This window comes from Podarcis gaigeae, assembly GCF_964106915.1.
Source record: "Podarcis gaigeae genome assembly, chromosome: 17".
NCBI lineage: Eukaryota > Metazoa > Chordata > Lepidosauria > Squamata > Lacertidae > Podarcis > Podarcis gaigeae.
The window spans coordinates 7828275-7850920 of NC_139694.1; the positions used below are offsets into that span (position 1 = coordinate 7828275).

Here is a 22646-nt window from a genome sequence, read left to right on the forward strand (position 1 = left end):
ACAACTTGGGGTAAGGAGCCGGGGTGAAGTTTGCAAAGTTCAATAAGGAGTGTTGTGTACATGACCTCAGTGTGTGGTGGAATAGGAAGCTGAAACAGCTCGGCAAAGATTACCTGGGGGGAAAACATGACACAGATACAATGAACTGTATACCTGTCTTATCTGAACTGATATCAGAAGGCATTATTAGTATTAAGTCTGGCAAGTGTTGGGGTATAGTGGTGAAATGACCCTTCTTATGCTCTAAGAACCACAACAGCAGCAATAACAATTCATTGATACGCTGCCCATCTGACTGGCTTGCCCCAGCCACTCGGGGAGGTTTCCAGCAAATTAAAACATCAAACACAGGAAAACATCAAACATTAAAAACTTCCCAACACAAGGCTGCCTTCAGATAGCTTCTAAAAGCCAGATAGTTGTTTATTTCCTTAACATCTGATGGTAGGATGCCACTACCGAGAAGGCCCTCTGCCTGGTTCCCAGTAGCCTCACTTCTCGCAGTGAGGGACCTGCCAGAAGGCCCTCGGAGCTGGACCTCTGTGTGTGGGCTGAACAATGGGGGTGGAGACGCTCCTTCAGGTATACTGGGCCGAGGCTATTTAGGGCTTTAAAGGTCAGCACCAACACTTTGCACAAATAAGCACAAACTTGCATATTTATTAAATTTATTTCCTGCCTTTCCTCCAAGGTCTAATGCCCCCATTTTATCCTCACCACTGCCCCGTGAGGCAAGTTTGGCTGAGTGAGAGGGACTGACCCCAAGGGCACCCAAATAAACTGGATGGCTGAGTTGGGGCTTGAAATTAGCCTTAGGTCAATTGCTCTAACCACTATCCTCAGCATTTATATATTCTATAAAATGCCCAACGTGGCTGGGGAAACCCAGCCAGATGGACAGGGTGTAAATAAAAGAACAACAATTTAGCCAGATATAGTTAATCAGTATTTAACATATTTATTTATAGATGAGGTTTGACGCAGATTCAACCTCCTTTTCTGCATAGTTGGGTGTGTTTTTTTGCAAATGAGTCTGGGTAAATTATAATAGCGTTTACAGCATAAGAAGTAAAGGCATTTTGAAAGAGGAAAGAGATAAATATGGTAAAGAGATGCATACCTCAACTATGTGGTAGTTCAGGGGGATCTTGTTATTTCCTGGGTAGCTCAGTAACTGAGCAGCACTAGAGGAAAAGGCAGACTCAGTGATTCAAAGAATGCAAATACATAAAAAGGTCAGTTAGGAAGCAAACTGAAGCCTTGCTAAAAAACAGACTGTCAGTTAAGTGCATGTGTATCAATTCACATGCAGCTGGCACTAAAGTGACAGTAAGACTCATAAGCATAGCCAAAGGACTATGCAAACTGAAGATGACTCCAAGTATCTGTATATATCTCCTCAAAACCCACCATAAGCTCTTGGTTGACTAGAATGAGAGATCCATGTGCCATTATAACAGAAACTGCAAGAATAGAGGTCTGGATGTTGAAAGCATTATTTTGTGAACTTCTTGTCAAGACACAATTTGATAAAGAGCATTTCGCGCCCAAGTAGACAGCAGCAATTCTCTAGGATGCTAAGTGTGTTCCTTTGCAGCTACCCAACTCTAAACTCATATCCCTCCTGGATACATCAGTGACTCACGCCATTTTTAAAGGTAAAGGTACCCCTGCCCATACGGGCCAGTCGTGTCCGACTCTGGGGTTGTGCGCCCATCTCACTTAAGAGGCGAGGGGCCAGCGTTGTCCGAAGACACTTCCGGGTCACGTGGCCAGTGTGACAAGCTGCATCTGGCGAGCCAGCGCAGCACACGGAAACGCCGTTTACCTTCCCACTGGTAAGCGGTCCCTATTTATCTACTTGCACCCGGGGGTGCTTTCGAACTGCTAGGTTGGCAGGCGCTGGGACTGAAAGATGGGAGCTCACCCCGCCACGGGGATTCGAACCGCCGAGCATGCGATCGGCAAGCCCTAGGTGCTGAGGTTTTACCCACAGCGCCACCCGCGTCCCTCACACCATTTTTACAGTTCCTCAATTCTACCTTTGCATTTGAAAGCAGTCAAAATTAGAGGGGCAGTTCTCCTTCCAGCCTAAATCTGAGGTGGCTCAAACAGGAGTAACCCCAAAAGTGTTTTGTCCTTCCAGGGGACTGTATCCCAGGAGGCCCTCTCTTCTCAGTTTGTTTTCTACAACCCACTTGGCAACTGGAAATTATATTTCAGGAGATATTTTATCCTGATCACTTTTCATTATGAAGAATTCCTTATAGGGTTTCATTTCAAAGTTTAAGACATTTGGGTTTTTGGTAGGTCACTGTTTGCCAGACAGGAAAGATACCTTTTCCCCCTTTATCAGATAATAGATCTTATTTTTATCAAAGGTTTTAATATACTGCACTTGTGAAAGGGCTGGCTTAGGCGGTGGCAAGAAGTTGTGTGGAGACACTGTGAAATATAACTTTTCCAGATCAGTGCAATTTGCAGAAATTTGATGCACATGTAGCTGAAGAGTTTGAGGTTTTCACAGCAGAAATTGGATGAAGAGGCAAGCTGCTTTTTAAATGAATTGGTGAATTGCAGCCACCCTTATCTCACGAGCAAATATGCTCTTTAGCCACACTCAGAAAACAGTGCTGTCGGGTAGGTAGAAAACAAAGGTCTTTTGATCTCCTAATGGTTGCCCTGCATGAAAAGTAACTCCTACCATGTCTTCCTTTCTTTCCAGTGTGATTTAATGATGCAGTGAAGATTTTCCTCTATCACAAATCTTTCAGCGGAATGACTGCCAGGCATAACAGGACCCTGTTGAAGGAATTAAGAAATGGCAGAAGTGATATAACATAAAAGTCCATTTTAAACAAAATAAATGACAAAGTTTGGCTGCATTACTGGCACTATAGCTTTGACAATAGTTATAATCCAATACAATTTATTCTTTCTAGGGGCTTTAACATTCGCAAGCAATTTCAAAATGCTAAAAACTATTTTTCCCCATAATAAATTTTGCTGCTGTTAAAAACAGGTCAGGATTCAAAGAACTGTGAAACAAGTTCCATGACCTCAAGGAAACTTTAGATCCTTTATTCTTTTTTGAGTAGCCCCCTATGGCCTACGAAAAGCAACTTTTGAAACAAATATATTTGTTTGTCATGAGCAGGTTGGGACAGGTTATGCCCTGAAGAAATCACTTGACTACCGGAAGCCTCTAGTGTTGGTCTACTACACAACTCTTTGTCTAAAACTGTCCAAGACAATACTTTGTACCCCCATTATAAAGTCTCTCTCTTAAAATCAGGGACTGCAATGAATTAAATGAACACACACACACACCCCGGATTTAAACTGTAGGCACACTTCATGCTTGCAAATAATTACCGTATTTTTTCCCTATATAACACGCAGATTTTTTCTCCTAAAAATTAAGGGGAAATGTCTATGCGTGTTATGGAGCGAATGTGTGGTCCCTGGAGCCAACTGGCCCGAGTGCATCACACATTTTCTTCGAGGGTCATCTTCGTTGCGGTCAGCAGAAGCCAGGAAAGTGCTTGCTAGGAGGTTTGGCCACTCTGCAGCCCGACTGCGTGTTTGCTAGTGTGTGTGCTTTGTGAGTGTGTGGTTGCCTGTGTGTTTGTTCGCTAGCGTGGGTGCTTGGAGGGAGTGAGAGAGTGACGGACTGCTGCATCTTCTCCTGCAATTTGCCTTTTAAAAAATTGGAAGCAGCGGGGCAGTAAAAACCACCTCCGAAGCCCCATTTTTCCCTTCTAAGGCTGCAGCTCGGCTTTGGGAGCCCTGAACCCCTGCCTTGTTCTTGAGGGATCTTTGAGGTTTTCCCTTTAGCTTTAACCCAGCCCCCTTATTTTACCAGTTTATCTTCATTCTCCGTCTGCTAAACTGATTGCAGGCAGCAAGAGAGAAAGCTGTTGCTTTCCTGCATTCTGCCTCAGGGTCTTACTGCCCACCCTCTTCTCTTTCGTTACGAGGGGAAAGCAGAGCGTCCTTCCTTCTAACTCCTCTCCGTGCTCCTGTGCTGCTGATGCTGCGTCTAGAGACTCGCAGGCAACATGCAGATTGGGGGGCGGGGGAGAGAGAGAGAGAGCGCGCGCGCTGGCTGGCTGGCTTGGGGAACTTTTGCCTTTCTTTCCTCCCTCCGGTAAAACCCCTCTCCTGCATTCTTAGCCAGCTGCTTCTCCGCACACCCCTCTCAGTGCTCCTTGTCCCTTCTATGTTTTTCCTTCCCTCCCCACTTAAAATGTGGTTACAAAGCACGGATCCACATGGATCCTCAGGATTTTTGCATTGGGTCACCCCAAATTCAACATCAGATCACATAGCAATGATCTGATGCAAAAACAGGTCTGCAATGGTGCAAAAACGTGGTTACAAAACACGGATCCACATGGATCCTCAGGATCTTTGCATTGGGTCACCCCAAATTCAACATCAGATCACATAGCAATGATCTGATGCAAAAACAGGGCTGCAATGGTGCAAAAACGTGGTTACAAAGCATGGATCCTCAGGATCTTTGCATTGGGTCACCCCAAATTCAACATCAGATCACATAGCATGTCCATGGCTACAGCCTGCACCAAAAAAATCACGCACCCACTGTTGCCTGGGGCTGCAATGGTGCAAAAACGTGGTTACAAAGCACAGATCCACATGGATTCTCAGGATTTTTGCATTGAGCTACCCCAAACTCACCGTCAAATCACATGTCTGTGGCCACAGCATGAAGCACAAAAATGATACATCCACTGTTTCATTCAGAATTTCTTTTCTTGCTTTCCTCCTCTAAAAACTATGTGCGTGTTATGGTCAGGTGCGTGTTATCGAGCGAAAAATACGGTAGTAATAATTTACTTGTACCCTGTCCAACTGAATGGGTTGCCGCAACCACTCTAGTTGGCTTCCAGCAGAATATAAAAGAACACAGCAAAACATCAGACATTAAAAGCTTCCCGATACAGGGCTACCTTCAGATGTCTACGGAAAGTTGATCTCTTTGACATCTGCTGGAAGGGCATTCCACAGGGCGGGCACAACTACCAAGAAGGCCCTCTGCCTGGTTCCCTGTAACTCCACTTCTCGAAATGAGGGAACCACTAGGCAGCCCTCAGGGAGCTGAATGATGGGGATGGAGATGTTCCGTCAGATATTCAGGGCTGAAGCCATTAAGGGCTTTAAAGATCAACACCAACACTCTGAATTGTGCTGGGAAATGCACTGGGAGCCAATGTAGACCCTTTAAGACCGGTTTCATATGGTCTCAGCGGCCACTCCCAGTCACCAGTCTAGTTGCCACGTTAGTTGTAGTTTCCGAGTCACCTTCAAAGGTAGCCCCACGTAGAGCACATTGCAGTAATCCAAGCAGGATTAATCTGGGGCAGGTAGGATCTCAACTGGCATACCAGAGGGAGCTGGACACAGAATTGACCTGCGCCTTCCATGGACAGCTGTGAGTCCAGAATGACCCCAAGGTTGTTCGCCTGGTTCTTTATTTACCCCATTCAGGACCAGGGAGCCCCCCACACCTGTCTGCCCCGTCCCCCAGAAACAGTGCTTCTGTCTTGTCGTGATTCAGCCTCAATCCGTTAACCACCATCCGTACGTACACGCAACTCACCTCGGGATCATCAGTGTAGTCAAACATTCTGAAGATAACTCTTGGCATTGGGTAAACGGAGTCTTCGGTGTGAGGTGGCGGAGTGAAGGGAGGCAGATTGTGCTGCAGTGCCTCGCAGAGGACGTTGTCAAAAGCGAGGTATGGCCTTGGGATGTGCCTTTCTTGCCAGCGGTCTTTCTTCAACTTCTGAACCTGAGCCCACAGGCAATCCAAATACTGGAAAACAAAAGTGCCCATCATGCAGGGAGACGCCCGCTGCCAACAGAATGGCATTTCTTCTTCCATCCACTCCACTGCCCGACTTGGAAGCCAACTCTCCATCCATCCCCGCAAACGTCCTTTTGCCCTCTGCTGCTGTTAGCGCCTCAGGAAGGAAAGCAGAGGTGGCTAGCCTGTGGGGCTTCAGAACTGGTTCGACTGTAACTCCCATCAGGCTCAGCCAACACAGGGGTGATGGGACTTGTAGTCTGGCAACATCTGGAGTGCCACGGTTTAGCCCCCACCCCCTTGATCTAAAGAACCACATAAGTAAGATGACTTGGATTTGAAAACAGCAGCCCACAGTGTCGCATGACAGTTTTCTTTTTTTAAAAAAACCGAGGACTTTATTTGAGGCCTACTGGGTGCCAACATTTCTTCTCGTTGCCAGATAAAAACATCTTTTTTATTTTTCCAGGGTTTATAATGTATTGATTTTTAAAATGCGCTCAATTGGTATCTTATCTTGAACTTGTAAACCACACTGCAAGCTCTACAAAGGACAATATATTTTAAATAAAATTATTCAGATATATGTGGCGACATGTACTCAAGACTCCTTGCCACGGTTTACCTCTTCTTGTGGATGTGGTTTATCAGCAGACCAAACTTGCAGCATTGGCACGTGAATCTTTTGACGCCGTCTGAAATAGAGTGAGAGGAGATATAAAAGTTACTCAGATAAGCAAGCATGAGGGGTGGGCTTGTTGCCAGAGTATGGTTAGGTATGCATTTTCAATTATCCAATTCCCAGCTCAGTTTTTTCCCCCCTTTTTCTTTTCTGTGTGAGTTTATGGGGCTTTTGAAAAGAAGGTCAAGTCAAGACCTACGAGCACACACTTTTAAAGTTACATGATAAGCATGACGACTTCAGCACAATTCAAAAAACAAAATCTAATAAAGTTCTAGGGCCTGGGTTCCCAAAGTGTGGTCCGTGAGCTTCATTCAGGTGGCCTATGACGCTTCTGTGGATTTGTTTTTGGGGACATGGTGGCATGGTACTGAACCCAGTTCCTAACCATCTGGGTTGCTTGTTACTGTTTTAAGTGTTTTGTCTGGGGTTCAGGAAGCAGAGATCCTGCTTCTTAGCTCTTTCGTCCTCTGAATCTTGGTGCAGTCTGATAATCTTCTGTCCCAGACTGGTTGGACATAAGGAGTGATGACAGTTGTAGTACTTTGCACAGTAATGTGTCCTGTGTTCCCCCCCCCCCCTTAGGGGCAGGGGGAGAGGAGGGCGGGGACAGAGACTGTGATAAAACAAATACTTTTTCTACTCTGCTATCTAATAAGGCAAAGCAGGTTGGTTACTGTTCTCTTACTTCAGGTAGTTTTCAACCTGGGACAAGATGCGGTCCATCTCAGCATCCTTCTTCTCATACAACTCCTTCCCCACCCAAGGTAACGATGAGAGAAAAGCATACACATACCAGTCACAGCGTACCTGTGGCAAACAAGTGATGATAATGTTCAGGCGCATAAAAGGAACAAGGGCAAGGGGCTTGTATTCCGATATAATGCTTCAAGCACAAATCATCATCAAGAAGAGGAGGAGGAGGAGTTTGGATTTGATATCCCGCCTTTAACTCCCCTTAAGGAGTCTCAAAGCAGCTAACAATCTCCTTTCCCTTCCTCCCCCACAACAAACACTCTGTGAGGTGAGTGAGGCTGAGAGACTTCAGAGAAGTGTGACTAGCCCAAGGTCACCCAGCAGCTGCATGTGGAGGAGCTGGGAAGTGAATCCGGTTCACCAGATTACGAGTCCGACGCTCTTAACCGCTACACCACGCAGGCTCTCTCAAACACAACAGGCCAATTTCCATAAACAGCTGTCTAAATATCTGTAACTAGACTACTAAACAAAGAGGGCAAATTCTCAAAAGTTGTTCATGCATCATACTGGTTGCATAAGCATTTATTTAAGTTCTACTTTAATTGGCCACATCTTTCCTCCAATTTTATTTAGGATGTACCCTCACTTTCCCTAGATCACCTAAGATCTTGCCAGTAGTTGGCAGAGATCACCCCACAAATCTAGATATTTTAAACACTGATTCTAAAACTATAACAATATGAAAACAGCTGCAGAAAAAACGCAGAAGATGAACAAGCCAAAGAACGGAAAGGCCATATAGCTCAGTGACAGAGCACATACCATAATGCTGTAGAGATGTCAGTGGGTGTGCGCAAGATGATCTAGCCTAGAAGTAAGCAATTGGTGGCCCCCCAACCCAAACCCAATTATTTGGTCTCCTAAGGCAAAGTTTAATATGAATAAACAGAGTTTCTGGTAAAGGCACTAGCAGGATGTTCTGGTGATAAGTGATGGGTTCTCTGATCACGTGTTTGTGTCCAGGCTTCCTAAAGGGTAAATTCCTATCCCTGACAATTTGACATTTCAGTGTCTGTTTTATTCAAGGAACTTCAAATCCCAAACCTGAATTAGGGTTGGCTCTAGCAGTTTAGAATTATAGATCCATCAAGAATCCTGATGGAAAGTTTCTGACTGTGTTGCAGCATTCTTTTTCTCAGGCTTCCTCAACCTCGGCCCTCCAGGTGTTTTGAGACTACAATTCCCAGCATCCCTGACCACTGGTTCTGCTAGCTAGGGATCATGGAAGTTGTAGGCCAAAAAGACATCAGGAGGGCCAAGGTTGAGGAAGCCTGCTTTTTCTTCTTCCAAAGGCAGGTATCTTAAAAGCAAAATCATCAATGGAACAAAAGAATGTCTTTGCTTACCTGAGGTACATCCTCCTCCTGAGTCACAGCAACGAAATTTTCAAACATGGCCACCATTGATGGGGCAGCTATTACATGACAATTCACAAGATCAGACAGAAAACGGATCTAGAGAAAGAGAAGGGGGAGCTGGGAGTTTACTTGTGGTGAGAATGGAATCTGCTTTGGGATCCTCCCTCAGCCGATAGAGAAAAGCAGGCTCTCCAAAAATCAGAGTCCCACTGTGACTGCACTACCACCTGCCCTAGGTGAGAGAGCAGGAGAGGAAGCACACGAGACCAAGGCCCAACCTTATCATCGGCTGGAATCCCTTAAAAAGGCAGCAGCAAGACAGAAAACGAAAAAGCTTCACCTGTGAGTTGTAAATTACAGTTGTACCTTGGATCCCAAACGCCTTGTGAGTCAAACGTTTTGGCTCCTGAACGCTGCAAACCCAGAAGGGAGTGTTCCGGTTTGTGAACGTTCTTTGGAAGCCAAATGTCTGACGTGGCTTCCGATTGGCTGCAGGAAGCTCCTGCAGCCAATCAGAAGCCGCGCCTTGGTTGTTGAACGTTTTCGGAAGTCGAACAGACTTCTGGAACAGATTCCGTTCGACAACCAAGGTACGACTGTATTAAAAAGACGCAGTGAATAAGAAAAAAATCTACCTGCTGGATCTTAATCCTTTGTGTGCCATCAGCGTAATGAGGATGCTCTCTGAACAAGCACTAAAATCACACAACATGCCATGCCACTAGCACTGCAGTAAAGCTACAAATAGATGGGCAAGCGTGGGTTCGGATGGGTGCATTGGGGAGAAAATGAGACTGAATTTTCCACAACTGCACCCTGCAAGATGAAAGGAAACTAAATAAAGGCTGTAAGATGCAAAAGGAACTTACTAATACCACAGCTTCATTATACATGTTGACTTTGAAACACTCTTTGAGTTGACGTATCATGGCTTCTACAAATTCTCCGCCAAAGTTGTAGTTCCTTGCGTTCAGCAGGCCGACTAAAGTAGTGTAAACCGTCAGCTTTACGGGTAACAAACGTGCACTGATTTTGTTTTTCCCATTAAGGAGGAGACACAAACACCAGGCATTAATTCAGATTGCAAACATTGGGTTATCATTCTTCGACATGGCAAATTCAAACCGTTAGGTGGGATACAGATATTTTTTGAACTCAAGAATCTATATCCTAGAACAAAGTGAGAAAAGGCTCTGCTTGGATTTGACTTATTTTTCAAACTCTCCTTGGAAAACTAGAATAAAATACATATAAATTATGCAACATGATCTACTGTGTTTTTTCCTCCTAGGGTGAAATTCAACATAGAACTAAGGAGATTATACCACAGCGCAAGTATTTCTGATTGCCCAGTGGAATGATCTCCCCACTCCTCTCCCTGAATATTATTTGGGGGGGGGGATCTCCCGACCCTCCAGAGCAGATTTGGGGGGAGGATGCTCCTTTGCAATATCAGGAGTCCTCGTGCCGTCTTCCGCTAGCAGAATGGGGCAGCTGAGTCCGGCCTTTAGTTCAGCTCCACTGTAGAGTAGCAGTGTCTCTCCTTGTACTGCAGGGCACTGGTTGAAAAGAACAGAAGAAACAGGAGGAAGAGCAGGAGGCAGAACTGAGGCAAAGTTCTTATACTTTCCTGGAGCGCCCTGAAATATCTCCCAGCAATCTGGAACTACAAAACATGCTTCAGTTGATTGCTGCAGTCAACAGACCAACTGTGGCATTTGAATTGTAGTGTATGTGGCTAAATGATCAGCAATAGCACTCCAGAAAGCACACACACACAAGGCAATACAGTGGAAAAAACACATACCAACACACTACTGCTCACCTCATCATTGCCACCCATTGCCAACAACCACCTCAAAATATTTGGCAAGTGGCGCACTTTTAATAAAAACCTGAGGTCCTTTTTCCCATTTCTGACCATGAACCGTACGCACATTTACTCAGAAAGGCTAGTCAATGATTATCAGCTCAAAAACTTTCTGCCTAAGGTAAACAGACTATTGGTTTTACTCAGTTTGTTCATTTCCTCCCTGAGATTTCCTCTCAGTTTCAACATCTAAGACAGAAAACATCTAGGACAGAAAATTAATGACAAACACACACACACAAATATACAATGTAACCTTATGTTTAAAAGCATTTAGTGTAGATAATACATTATCACCTGGATCCATAAATCTTTTGCATACATACACTGTACAAAGGATTCTTAGTATCTTGCTTTTGTAGTTTGGTAAATCTGCCTCCAAGACCCCAGCCAGGCCTTCCAAGTTACTCTCCAAAGAAGAAGTACTCTGAGAGGATTAGAAGAACAACAACTCTGTGTAAAGGTATTTGCACTGCAATACACAATTTAAAAGCTTCTGAAACCACACATGCAAAACAGTATAAAGCTGCAGCCCCTCATACCTTTTCTCCTACTCTGCATATTAAGGATTCCAGCCGCTCTTCAATTTCAGATGGCTCAGATGTTCTCCTCCTCTTGTGTGGCTGCCCTCCTGTATCAATGAGATAAAGCAGAGAAGAACTCAGCCCACAAGATTGTCCATGCTGATGATTCACTCTCAAAGGTGGCAACAGCCAGAGGCCATCAGTTAGGCGGTGAGCTGTTCATCTGGCCTTCCTCCATCTCTTGAGAAAGCCAGTCTTTTTGCACCTTTGGTCAGCAGAGAGAAGTCTGCTCAATCTACCAGGGCGGTGGCGGGGGGCGGGGGGGCTATATCAAGACCTGGGCCAATAGCGGTGGCACCCCTCCAGAGGCGAGCGACCTTAGGGAAAGGCAAGGGCCATAATATCATTTTCTCTGGGGATAGCCTTGCTCTAATTGTTTCAATCCTGTTTTAACGTGTGTTTTTAAATTTGGGGTTCTTGATGTTGTTTTTTAAATTAAAGGATGTAAAATCTGGCTGGGATGAGTGGAGCTGGGGGGAACCCAATCCTGGACGAGGGGAGGTATGGTGTGGGGTGGGCTAGGCCTGGTAAGGAGGAAAAGGACAGGCAGTTAGTGATTGTGCTGTGTGCCAACCCTCCCTCCAACCTGGGGAATTGTGATTGTCCTATCATCCAACCGTTGAGTCTGTGCCTGCTGCTGTTGAATGCCAGATTGGCTTTGAAGAAGGCCTCTCTCATCCATGATCTGATTGTGGATGAGGAGGCCGATTTCGTTTGCATCACTGAGACCTAAGTGAGCAGGCTGGAGTTGGTCTTACCCAGCTGTGCCCACCTGGGTATCAGGACACCATCAGGGCAGACTTGAGGGTCAGGGAGGGGGAGTTGCAATAGCCCAGATATTCCAACTCTCTGTTCAGACTCTCTGTCCAGTTGTGGGAGGGCCCAGAGTGCCTGTCCCTGATGTTGGCCAATTCTGGTTTACTGGCTGCCTTGATGCCCAACAGCCCCGCTGCCTGAGCTGACAGAGTTGGTCTCGGAGGCAGTGTTGAGGACTCCCAGACTGCTGTTGCTGGGGGTCATCCATGCCAAAACAGTTACGTCTGGGGTGGCTCAGGATTTCATGCCAGCCATGACAATCATGAAGCTGTCCCAATATGCCTTTGGCTCAACACATTTGGTAGGTCACACTATGGACTTTGTTTTCTCAAATAAGAAGGGAAAGGGTGATCCGAGAGTGGGGGATATTGACACCAGTCCTTTGTCATCATCATCAACCTTTTATTCGACCGTCAGTCAGAAAAAAGTACATTTGTCAATACACAGTTAAACATCCAGGAAGATTTTTGAGCTTAGCCAACACTAAAATGGGCTAAACAGATAGCCCCATATCAATACAGTCAATTATAGTCTTGTGACGCTTAAAAGCTAAAAAAAGAAATTTGGCCACCAAGGAAGGTATAGCTCTAGTGACATTATTCAGCAAGTGTAAAACCTGGTTTTCTCCGGATAGGAAGCTAAATTGACCAGATCACTTCTTGTTGAGATTTAGGCTCTCAGTGTCTTTACAGCTTGGAGACCTATAAGGATGGATGGATAAGGATGGCTGGACCTATGAGGCTGATGGATCCAACTGGATTCCAGATGGCCCTGGGGGATTTGCCAGCTGGTATGACTGGTGCTCCTGTTGAAGCCCTGGATGACTTGGGGGAAATCTGGATGGCTTGAGTCATTGAATTGACACACTCACCCGAGCGCTCTCTCCTGTTTTGTGGAGCCTACTTGGCTCCCCTGGTATACTCCAGAGCTTAAGGTGAGGAAACAAGCTGGGAGACAGCTAGAACGTGAGCGGGGGAAAAACTCTGGTCAAATGCAATCAAAGCTGGGTAAGGGCTTGTCCTTGAGCAGTGAAGGGAGCAAAGCGGCATACTTTGCTCCCTTCATTACAAAGCTTTTGCAAGCTGTGCAGGGCCTCTTACAGTCTGGCCTGAAGGAAGTGGCAAAACTGATGGTATCTCACTGTGACATGTTTGCTAAGCATTTTGAGAATAAAATCGCTTGCATCCACTGGAATACTGAATCCACTCAAGGAGTATCCAGAGCAGTGTTAGAAACTCAGATATGGAAGCTAGGTACCAAACTGCACCTTAAACCTAAGTTACTATCGCCACAACAGAATGTCTATTCGCCAGGGGGTTGGACCAGATGGGATCCTTTCCGGTGCTACAATTCTATGATCTCAGCTACATTGCTTTACTGCAGCTTGTTCTTACAACAATTCAATTGTCCCAGTATGCAAGAAAGAGAAACACACACAGTGGAAATGGAATCAACTATGGACCAAGCAGACGTTTTTAAACTGTGGCCTGTGACATTCATTTGGGTGGCCTGTGGACAGGCTGCAGCACAGTCAAATATATCTGTACTCAGCCCTGCACTTACTTTCCTTGCTGTGATGATAGAGAACTGCGTGTGAGTCAGCTGGCTCAATGGAGATGTCAGCTGCCAACCTGGCACCCAAAAATCTCCATGTAGTCGCACTCACACCAGTAGCAAAGACACACCTGGCGAATTTCAAACTTGGTCCATAGCACTGTCTGGTCCTGTTGTGTTGGATGAGTTTCAGTCAGTACAGCTTGAGGGCATGGACAAGGTACTTGGATCAGTCAAGGCAACTACTTGAACTCTGGACCCTTGGCTGATAAAACTACCAAAGAGGGGACAGCTGGCTGGGCCAAGGAGGTGATTAATGCCTCCTCCACAATGCCACTGAAAAGTCGCTTTCCTCCCTCCCCACTGTTCTGAGTGTCCCATGAGTGGAACTCCACCCACATGATGTTCCTGCTGGCAGAAAGAAATGAAGGATCCAAGCCATTATTTATAGAGCACCTGGAATTTTCTAGTTGCTGTCCTAAGATGAAAAGCATCCAACACGCTGCCCACAGGCTTACAACTTAATAGACACGATACAAAAGGAGGAAGATCAAACAGAACAAGCCAATTCAGACAAAAACTCTTTGCAGATATAAAATGTTTAATGCCTACGTGGAAAAGTTCAGGGAGAGGAGCAGCCAAAACAGCAGTTGTAGCTAAGCTGATGTGAGTGAGCCATGCTGCCTCTGACCCAGCCAGGAGGAAAGCAAGGCCAAAAAAAACCCCACCTCCTATTGAGAATATAGCAGGGCTCATTTTAAAGACTTGAAGGAAAGGAGAGTAAGCAATCAACCTTTTATTTCCAAAGGTAAAGGAGCTAAACAAGGCATGCAAAACAGAAATGCATGTATATGAACCAATCATTTTCCATCGCCAATCGGAAGTGAAAATGTTAGCTGTCAACATAGTTTTAGACTACCCCTCATTGTACTTGCATGTTGTTGTTTAGTCGTTTAGTTGTGTCCGACTCTTCGTGACCCCATGGACCAGAGCACGCCAGGCACTCCTGTCTTCCACTGCCTCCCGCAGTTTGGTCAAACTCATGTTCGTAGCTTCGAGAAGTACTATGTACTTGCATAGTAGTATTCAAATGACTTAATAGGTGTTGTTGTTGTTGTTTAGTCGTTTAGTCGTGTCCGACTCTTCGTGACCCCATGGACCAGAGAACGCCAGGCACCTCTGTCCTCCACTGCCTCCCGCAGTTTGCTCAAACTCATGCTGGTAACCTCGAAAACACTATCCAACCATCTCGTCCTCTGCCGTCCCCTTCTCCTTGTGCCCTCCATCTTTCCCAACATCAGGGTCTTCTCCAGGGAGTCTTCTCTTCTCATGAGGTGGCCAAAGTACTGGAGCCTCAGCTTCACAATCTGTCCTTCCAGTGAGCACTCAGGGTTGATTTCCTTCAGTATGGAGAGGTTTGATCTTCTTGCAGTCCATGGGACTCTCAAGAGTCTCCTCCAGCACCATAATTCAAAAGCATCAATTCTTCGGCGATCAGCCTTCTTTATGGTCCAGCTCTCACTTCCATACATCACTACTGGGAAAACCATAGCTTTAACTATACGAACCTTTGTTGGCAAGGTGATGTCTCTACTTCTCAAGATGCTGTCTAGGCCTGTCATTGCCCTTCTCCCAAGAAGCAGGCGTCTTTTAATTTCGTGGCTGCTGTCACCATCTGCAGTGATCATTGAGCCCAAGAAAGTAAAATCTCTCACTACCTCCATTTCTTCCCCTTCTATTTGCCAGGAGGTGATGGGACCAGTGGCCATGATCTTCGTTTTTTTGATGTTGAGCTTCAGGCCATATTTTGCGCTCTCCTCTTTCACCCTCATTAAAAGGTTCTTTAATTCCTCCTCACTTTCTGCCATCAAGGTTGTGTCATCTGCATATCTGAGGTTGTTGATATTTCTTCCGGCAATCTTAATTCCGGCTAGGGATTCATCCAGCCCAGCCTTTCGCATGATGAATTCTGCATATAAGTTAAATAAGCAGGGAGACAAAATACAGCCTTGTCGTACTCCTTTCCCAATTTTGAACCAATCAGTTGTTCCATATCCAGTTCTAACTGTAGCTTCTTGTCCCACATAGAGATTTCTCAGGAGACAGATGAGGTGATCTGGCACTCCCATTTCTTTAAGAACTTGCCATAGTTTGCCGTGGTCGACACAGTCAAAAGCTTTTGCATAGTCAATGAAGCAGAAGTAGATGTCTTTCTGGAACTCTCTAGCTTTCTCCATAATCCAGCGCATGTTTGCAATTTGGTCTCTGGTTCCTCTGCCTCTTCTAAATCCAGCTTGCACTTCTGGGAGTTCTCGGTCCACATACTGCTTGAGCCTTCCTTGTAGAATTTTAAGCATAACCTTGCTAGCGTGTGAAATGAGTGCAATTGTGCGGTAGTTGGAGCATTCTTTGGCACTGCCCTTCTTTGGGATTGGGATGTAGACTGATCTTCTCCAATCCTCTGGCCACTGCTGAGTTTTCCAAACTTGCTGGCATATTGAGTGTAGCACCTTAACAGCATCATCTTTTAAAATTTTAAATAGTTCAGCTGGAATGCCATCACTTCCACTGGCCTTGTTATTTGCAGTGCTTTCTAAGGCCCATTTGACTTCACTTTCCAGGATGTCTGGCTCAAGGTCAGCAACCACACTACCTGGGGTATACGAGACATCCATTTCTTTCTGGTATAATTCCTCTGTGTATTCTTGCCACCTCTTCTTGATGTCTTCTGCTTCTGTTAGGTCCTTTCCACTTTTGTCCTTTATTGTGGAAATCTTTGTACGAAATGTTCCTTTCATATCTCCAATTTTCTTGAACAGATCTCTGGTTCTTCCCATTCTATTGCTTTCCTCTATTTCTTTGCATTGCTCGTTTAAGAAGGTCTTCTTGTCTCTCCTTGCTATTCTTTGGAAATCTGCATTCAATTTCCTGTATCTTTCACCATCTCCCTCGCATTTTGCTTGCCTTCTCTCCCCCGCTATTTGTAAGGCCTCATTGGACAGCCACTTTGCTTTCTTGCATTTCCTTTTCATTGGGATGGTTTTCGTTGCTGCCTCCTGTATAATGTTACGAGCCTCCATCCATAGTTCTTCAGGCATTCTGTCCACCAAATCTAAATCCTTAAACCTGTTCCTCACTTCCACTGTGTATTCATAAGGGATTTGACTTAGATTGTATCTTACCGGCCCAGTGGTTTTTCCTACTTTCTTCAGTTTAAGCTTGAATTTTGCTATAAGAAGCTGATGATCTGAGCCACAGTCAGCTCCAGGTCTTGTTTTTGCTGACTGTATAGAGCTTCTCCATCTTTGGCTGCAGAGAATATAATCAATCTGATTTCGATGCTGCCCATCTGGTGATGTCCATGTGTAGAGTCGTCTCTTGTGTTGCTGGAAAAGCGTGTTTGTGATGACCAGCTTGTTCTCTTGACAGAACTCTATTAGCCTTTGCCCTGCTTCGTTTTGATCTCCAAGGCCAAACTTGCCAGTTGTTCCTTTTATCTCTTGACTCCCTACTTTAGCATTCCAATCCCCTATAATGAGAAGAACATCCTTATTTGGTGTCACTTCTATAAGGTCTTGTAAGTCTTCATAGAATTGGTCAATTTCAGTTTCTTCAGCACAAGTAGTTGGTGCATAAACTTGGATTACTGTGATGTTAAAAGGTCTGCCTTGGATTCGTATCGAGATCATTCTATCATTTTTGAGATTGCATCCCAGTACAGCTTTCACCACTCTTTTGTTGACTATGAGGGCCACTCCATTTCTTTTATGGGTTTCTTGCCCACAGTAGTAGATATGATGGTCATCCGAACTGAATTCACCCATTCCCGTCCATTTTAGTTCACTGATGCCCAGGATGTCAATATTTATTCTTGCCATCTCATTTTTGACCACCTCCAACTTACCCAGGTTCATGGTTCTTACATTCCAGGTTCCTATGCAATATTTTTCTTTACAGCATTGGACTTTCCTTTCGCTTCCAGGCATATCCGCAACTGAGCGTCCTTTCGGCTTTGGCCCAGCCGCTTCATCAGCTCTGGATCTACTTGTACTTGCCCTCCGCTCTTCCCCAGTAGCATGTTGGACGCCTTCCGACCTGAGGGGCTCATCTTCCAGCGTCATATCTTTTATATGCCTGTTGTCTTTGTCCATGGAGTTTTCTTGGCAGGGATACTGGAGTGGCTTGCCGGTTCCTCCTCCAGGTGGATCACGTTTGGTCAAAACTCTCCACTATGACCTGTTCATCTTGGGTGCCCTGCTCGGCATAGTTCATAGCTTCTCTGAGTTCTTCAAGCCCCTTCGCCACGGCAAGGCAGTGATCCATGAAGGGGCTTGATCCATGAAGGGGCAGTGATCACAATCCTAACCATGTCCTAATTAATTCAATGGCGCTTACTCCTAGACAAGCAAGGTTTGGATTTCAGTCTAGGTTTAAAGGTAAAGGTACCCCTGCCTGTACAGGCCAGTCGTGTCCGACTCTAGGGTTGTGCGCCCATCTCACTTAAGAGGCCGGGGGCCAGCGCTGTCCGGAGACACTTCCGGGTCACGTGGCCAGTGTGACGAAGCTGCTCTGGCGAGCCGGCACCAGCACAGCACACGGAAAGGGCGTTTACCTTCCCGCTATAAAGCAGTACCTATTTATCTACTTGCTCTTAAGGGTGCTTTCAAACTGCTAGGTGGGTAGGAGCTGGGACCGAAAGACGGGAGCTCACCCCGCCGCTGGGATTCGAACCGCCGACCATGCGATCGGCAAGCCCTAGGCGCTGAGGTTTTACCCACAGCGCCACCCGCGTCCCTGTTGTCTAGGTTTAAGTGACTCTTAAAGTGAATAGCAACAATCTTAACGGGTGACGCCGAAGAACAGCAAGAAACTGTTCCAGGAACAAAGCTTACCAGCATCTTTTAACAAGAAGATTAGTTAAGGGAAGGAAAGCTATCCAACAGACAGAGAAACATAATATTCTTATTTTGCTAACAAATTCTGAATCTAAAGGAAAAAACATTGAACAACACCAGAATAACCCTACATTAGGATGAAAGCCTCTAGAGCAGTTTCCCACCCAATTACCTTCCATAAATCCTTCCGTATTGACCTATCTATCATGGAGCCCCTGAGTATAGGAAATGTCTCTGGAGCACCTTCTAGGATATAGTTCAGCTTGAACTGGCCCTGAGGGAGGCCTGTTCCATACAACTACTGCATCCGTGCAGACTAACTGGGCCCAACACTGCAAGCAGCTTTGCACTTAGAGGGAAAAATAATAATGTAAAAGTTTGTTTGCCCTAATATTTTTGTGCAGGAAATGACGATAGGCTGTCTCCACAGACCAGGTTGAAATAATTTGTTCTAGACCAGGGGTCAGCAACCTTTTTCAGCAGTGGGCCGGTCCACAGTCCCTCAGGCCATGTGGTAGGCCGGACTACATTTTGGGGGGGGGGGGGAATTAAAAAATGAATGAATTCCTATGCCCCACAAATAACCCAGAGATGCATTTTAAACAAAAGGACACATTCTACTCATATAAAAACACGCTGATTCCCAGACCATCCGTGGGCCAGATTTAGAAAGCGATTGGGCTGGATCTGGCCCCCGGGCCTTAGTTTGCCTATCCATGAACTGAAGAATGCCTGACAAGTCTGACATATTGCAAAGGTGTTTTGAGCACCTCAGTTATTTTGCCAAATACCTTCTGCTTTCAGCTCTCAAAATTAAGAGTAAGACAAGAAAATAAGACACTCGTTTCAAAGCTCAACATTAAACTCCATTTCTTCCTTCTATGGAAACCCCACCACCAAATCCTATACTCATACAAAACTTCACAGCATTCCTTATACCACTCCTTCCTGCTCACACTGAATGAGGACAAGCCAAAGCTTATTGAACTGCTAATGGATTATCTTATTACTTAACAATGGTACCTTCTATGATATCTATGTTCCCACGACACAGAAGAGGAGGGAGCTGCTACTACACAATATGTGACATAGTGCTAGGACACCAATGAAACACAAATGGTAATTACAGTTAGTTTTCTTTTCTTCATAATACAACTTGATTAATCTTTACAGTGGTGCCTCGCAAGACGAAAAGAATCCGTTCAGCGATTCTCTTCGTCTAGCGGTTTTTTCGTCTTGAGAAGCAAGCCCATTGACAGCTTAGCGGATTAGCGCTATTAGCGGTTTAGCGGCTTTTAGCGATCAGCTGTTAAGCGGCTTAGCAGCTTAGGAAAAGGGGGGGGGGAACAGAAAAAAACCCACTGCGTCTTGCGAAGCAACCCCATAGGGAAATTCGTTTTGCGAAGCGCCTCCAAAACGGAAAACCCTTTCGTCTAGCGGGTTTTCCGTCTTGCGGGGCACCACTGTACTTGGTTGCCACTAAATTGTGCAAACTCTCTGCATAAAAAAGTACTTCGTTTAAGTCAGCAACCGATGGCATGGAAATCGTCTGTGAAGATAGTTTATTCATATTTGAAAATGGTCACTTTATTCTACAATCAGCAAACGATGAAAATGCACATGACCTGGGACAATGGGGTCTTGGCCCAGGGCTGGTACTGGGCAGCCACAACACTCCCAGCAATAGCCTAAATAGCATTTCCACCCATTAAACAAACCACACATCTACTGCACATCTACTGTCCTCCGAATCCCTTTTCGTCAAATATATCCATTAGTCTTCTTTCTTTGGCTGGAATTGTTCATCTGATAGAGCACAAGGCTCTTAATCTCAGGGTCCTGGGTTTCGAGACCCATGTTGGGCAAAATATTGCAGGCGCTTGGATCAGAGACCCTAGCCGTCTCTTCCAACTCTATGATTCTATGCTGCAACTATCTTTAGGGCTAACAACACATACTCATACCTTGGCTGGGGGGGCTCAGTCACAGTCTCCCCTAAATAAAATAAATCTACACCAGGGTTTCCCAAACTTGTGTCTCATGCTGTTTTTAGACTACAACTCCCATCATCCCTAACTAACAGGACCAGCGGTCAGGGATGATAAGTGTGGTCCAAAAGCAGTGGGACACCAAAGTTTGGGAAAACCCAGATCTCCACACCTCAGACATAACTGGGCTGGCCAAGTGCTGCTAACCAAAGCAGACATAATTGGGCTGATAAAGTGCTGCCTACCAGAGAAGACACAACTGGGCTGGCCAAGTGCTGCCAACCAGAGCAGACACAACTGGCCTGGCCAAGTGCTGCCAACCAGAACAGACATAACTGGGCTGGCCAAGTGCTGCCAGCCAGAGCAGACACAACTGGGCTTGGCATTGAGTACTGACAGAACTCAGTCTGTGGCGCCTTCCTGTGCAAGTTCAATTTAATAAAATAAATAAATTTAATGCGCACGGTGTTGTTGTTTTTTAAAAAAAGTTGGCGTGCAGGAAGGCGCGCGCCGAGGCTGCCGTTGTTCCCCGAAGCACGTGCCCCTGGGAGGGGGGTTGGGTGGGTCGCTCTCCCCCCTCCCCGGCGGGCCACCTGTGGGGCCAGGCGGAGGGAAGAAGCGGCCACCCCCGGACTCTCCCCGCCCGCCTTCTCACCATCGTTCTCGTCGCTGTGCCGCCTGCGCGACATGGCCCGGCTCCCGCCTCGCCAGCGGCGTCCAGGCGCGGGGAAGGCTCTCCCGAGGGCGTCCCGCGAGCTCGAAACCGCCGCTCTCTCGCCGGAGGCCTCGGCCGCCGCCGCCTCACAACGCCCGCCGAGAAACCGCGCGCGGAGAGCTCCGTCCTCCTCGCCTCCCTCCCTTCCGGTAGCCGCTCGCAGGCTTCTTCCGGTAGCCGCAGACTGTGGGCGAACCAGCTCAGCTCGGAGGTGAAGGGGGCGAGACAGGAAGCGAGCAGGAGCTCTTCCGGGGCAGCCAGGAGTAAGGGAAGGTCTGCAAAGTGAACGAACGAACGAAACGCGCAGAACCGGTTTTTTTATTTTTTATGCCAGCCTTCTTTGGACTCAAGTTCCATGTTTTCCTTCATATTGCAGTTTTCATTATTATTTTTATTTGGAGTCGTGTTTCATTTTTTTAATTCATATTGCAATTTTAATTAATTTTCTTTCGAATCGTTCAATTTTTTAATTCATATTGCAATTTAATTTTTCTTGGGAATCATGTTTGCTTTTTTAATTCATGTTGCAATTTTAATTATTATTTTTCTTGGGAATCGTGTTTCGTTTTTTTAAATTCGTACTGCAATTTTAATTATTATCTTTCTTTGGAATAATGTTTCATTTTTTAAATGCATATTTCAATTTGAATTATTATCTTTCTTTGGAATCGTATTTCATTTCTTAATTCATATTGCAATTTGAATTGTTATTTTCATGTGCAATCAGGTTTTATATTTTAATTCATATTACAATTTTAAGTATAATTTTTCTTGGAATCATGTTTCATTTAAAAACTATTATTTATAAATAATCCTTCACCCTGTGATGCAGCGGGTGGCGTTTTGCTGCTATTTGCTTTTTAAAGAAGGCAAACATTTCGGTGTAGGCTGCAAAATCAGAGCATACCTGCGAGGTGGAAACAGGCTCTAAATTCAGCAGCAGCTGTCTCCAGGTTTGGTCTTGAACTCAGACCAAGGCTGCACTCTTATCATGGAATCATGGAATTGGAAAGGACCCCGAGGGTCATCTAGTCCAACGCGCTGCAATGCAGAAATCTTTGGCCCAACATGGACCTCTAACCCACAACCCTGAGATGAAGAGTCTCATGCTTTACCAACTGAGGTATCTCTCACACAGTTACCTGGGAGCATCTCATTGAACTTTATAGGAAATGACACATTACTGTTCAAAAATTTTAAAAATCCCAGTGTGCTGTGGTCAAGGATCCGGGTCCAGGGTATGACTATGCAAATAAGAGTAGACTTGAGTGTCCCCATGTTTATGCCACTACAAATCATATACACACATCTCCAGGAAAATATCCTTTATGACGTGGCAGCGCCTGCTTTCACTTGTTTAATTTTTCCTTACTTTGTGTAATACCCAGCCCAATGAAGCTCGCTCACTATATTGTGGACATTTTGTTTGGGTCTAATACTGGTATTACTCAAGTGTGGATTTCAGAATTTTCTTTGGATTATGCACATTCAGTTTATAAAAAAGTAGACATGGTTAAGATATTGTGTAATATTGTGTCTGCTCTTTGTGTATTTTTTCTCTTGATTTGACACCATGTTACACACACTGCTTT

General features: G+C 45.4%; 1 protein-coding gene across 3 annotated transcripts in view; it reads right to left on the reverse strand.

Moving 5' to 3' along the window:
- Nucleotides 1-21276, reverse strand: part of NCBP1 (nuclear cap binding protein subunit 1) — a 35071-nt gene extending 13795 nt beyond the window's left edge. Inside the window, exons 1-11 of one of the 3 annotated variants that reach the window (XM_083718817.1) lie at nt 20995-21276; nt 11045-11133; nt 10829-10929; nt 9502-9658; nt 8621-8728; nt 7204-7325; nt 6459-6528; nt 5627-5842; nt 2705-2802; nt 1121-1184; nt 3-113 (exon numbers count right to left, since the gene is read on the reverse strand). In XM_083718817.1, coding sequence (XP_083574943.1) covers nt 3-113; nt 1121-1184; nt 2705-2802; nt 5627-5842; nt 6459-6528; nt 7204-7325; nt 8621-8728; nt 9502-9658; nt 10829-10929; nt 11045-11133; nt 20995-21028 — 1170 coding nt within the window. In that variant the 5' untranslated portion in view covers nt 21029-21276. Of the gene's footprint in view, nt 1-2; nt 114-1120; nt 1185-2704; nt 2803-5626; nt 5843-6458; nt 6529-7203; nt 7326-8620; nt 9111-9157; nt 9659-10799; nt 10930-11044; nt 11134-20994 lie in introns of those variants that run through there. The other 2 variants (XM_083718818.1, XM_083718819.1) reach the window with 2 other exon arrangements.
- Between the last annotated feature and the right edge of the window lie 1370 nt (nt 21277-22646).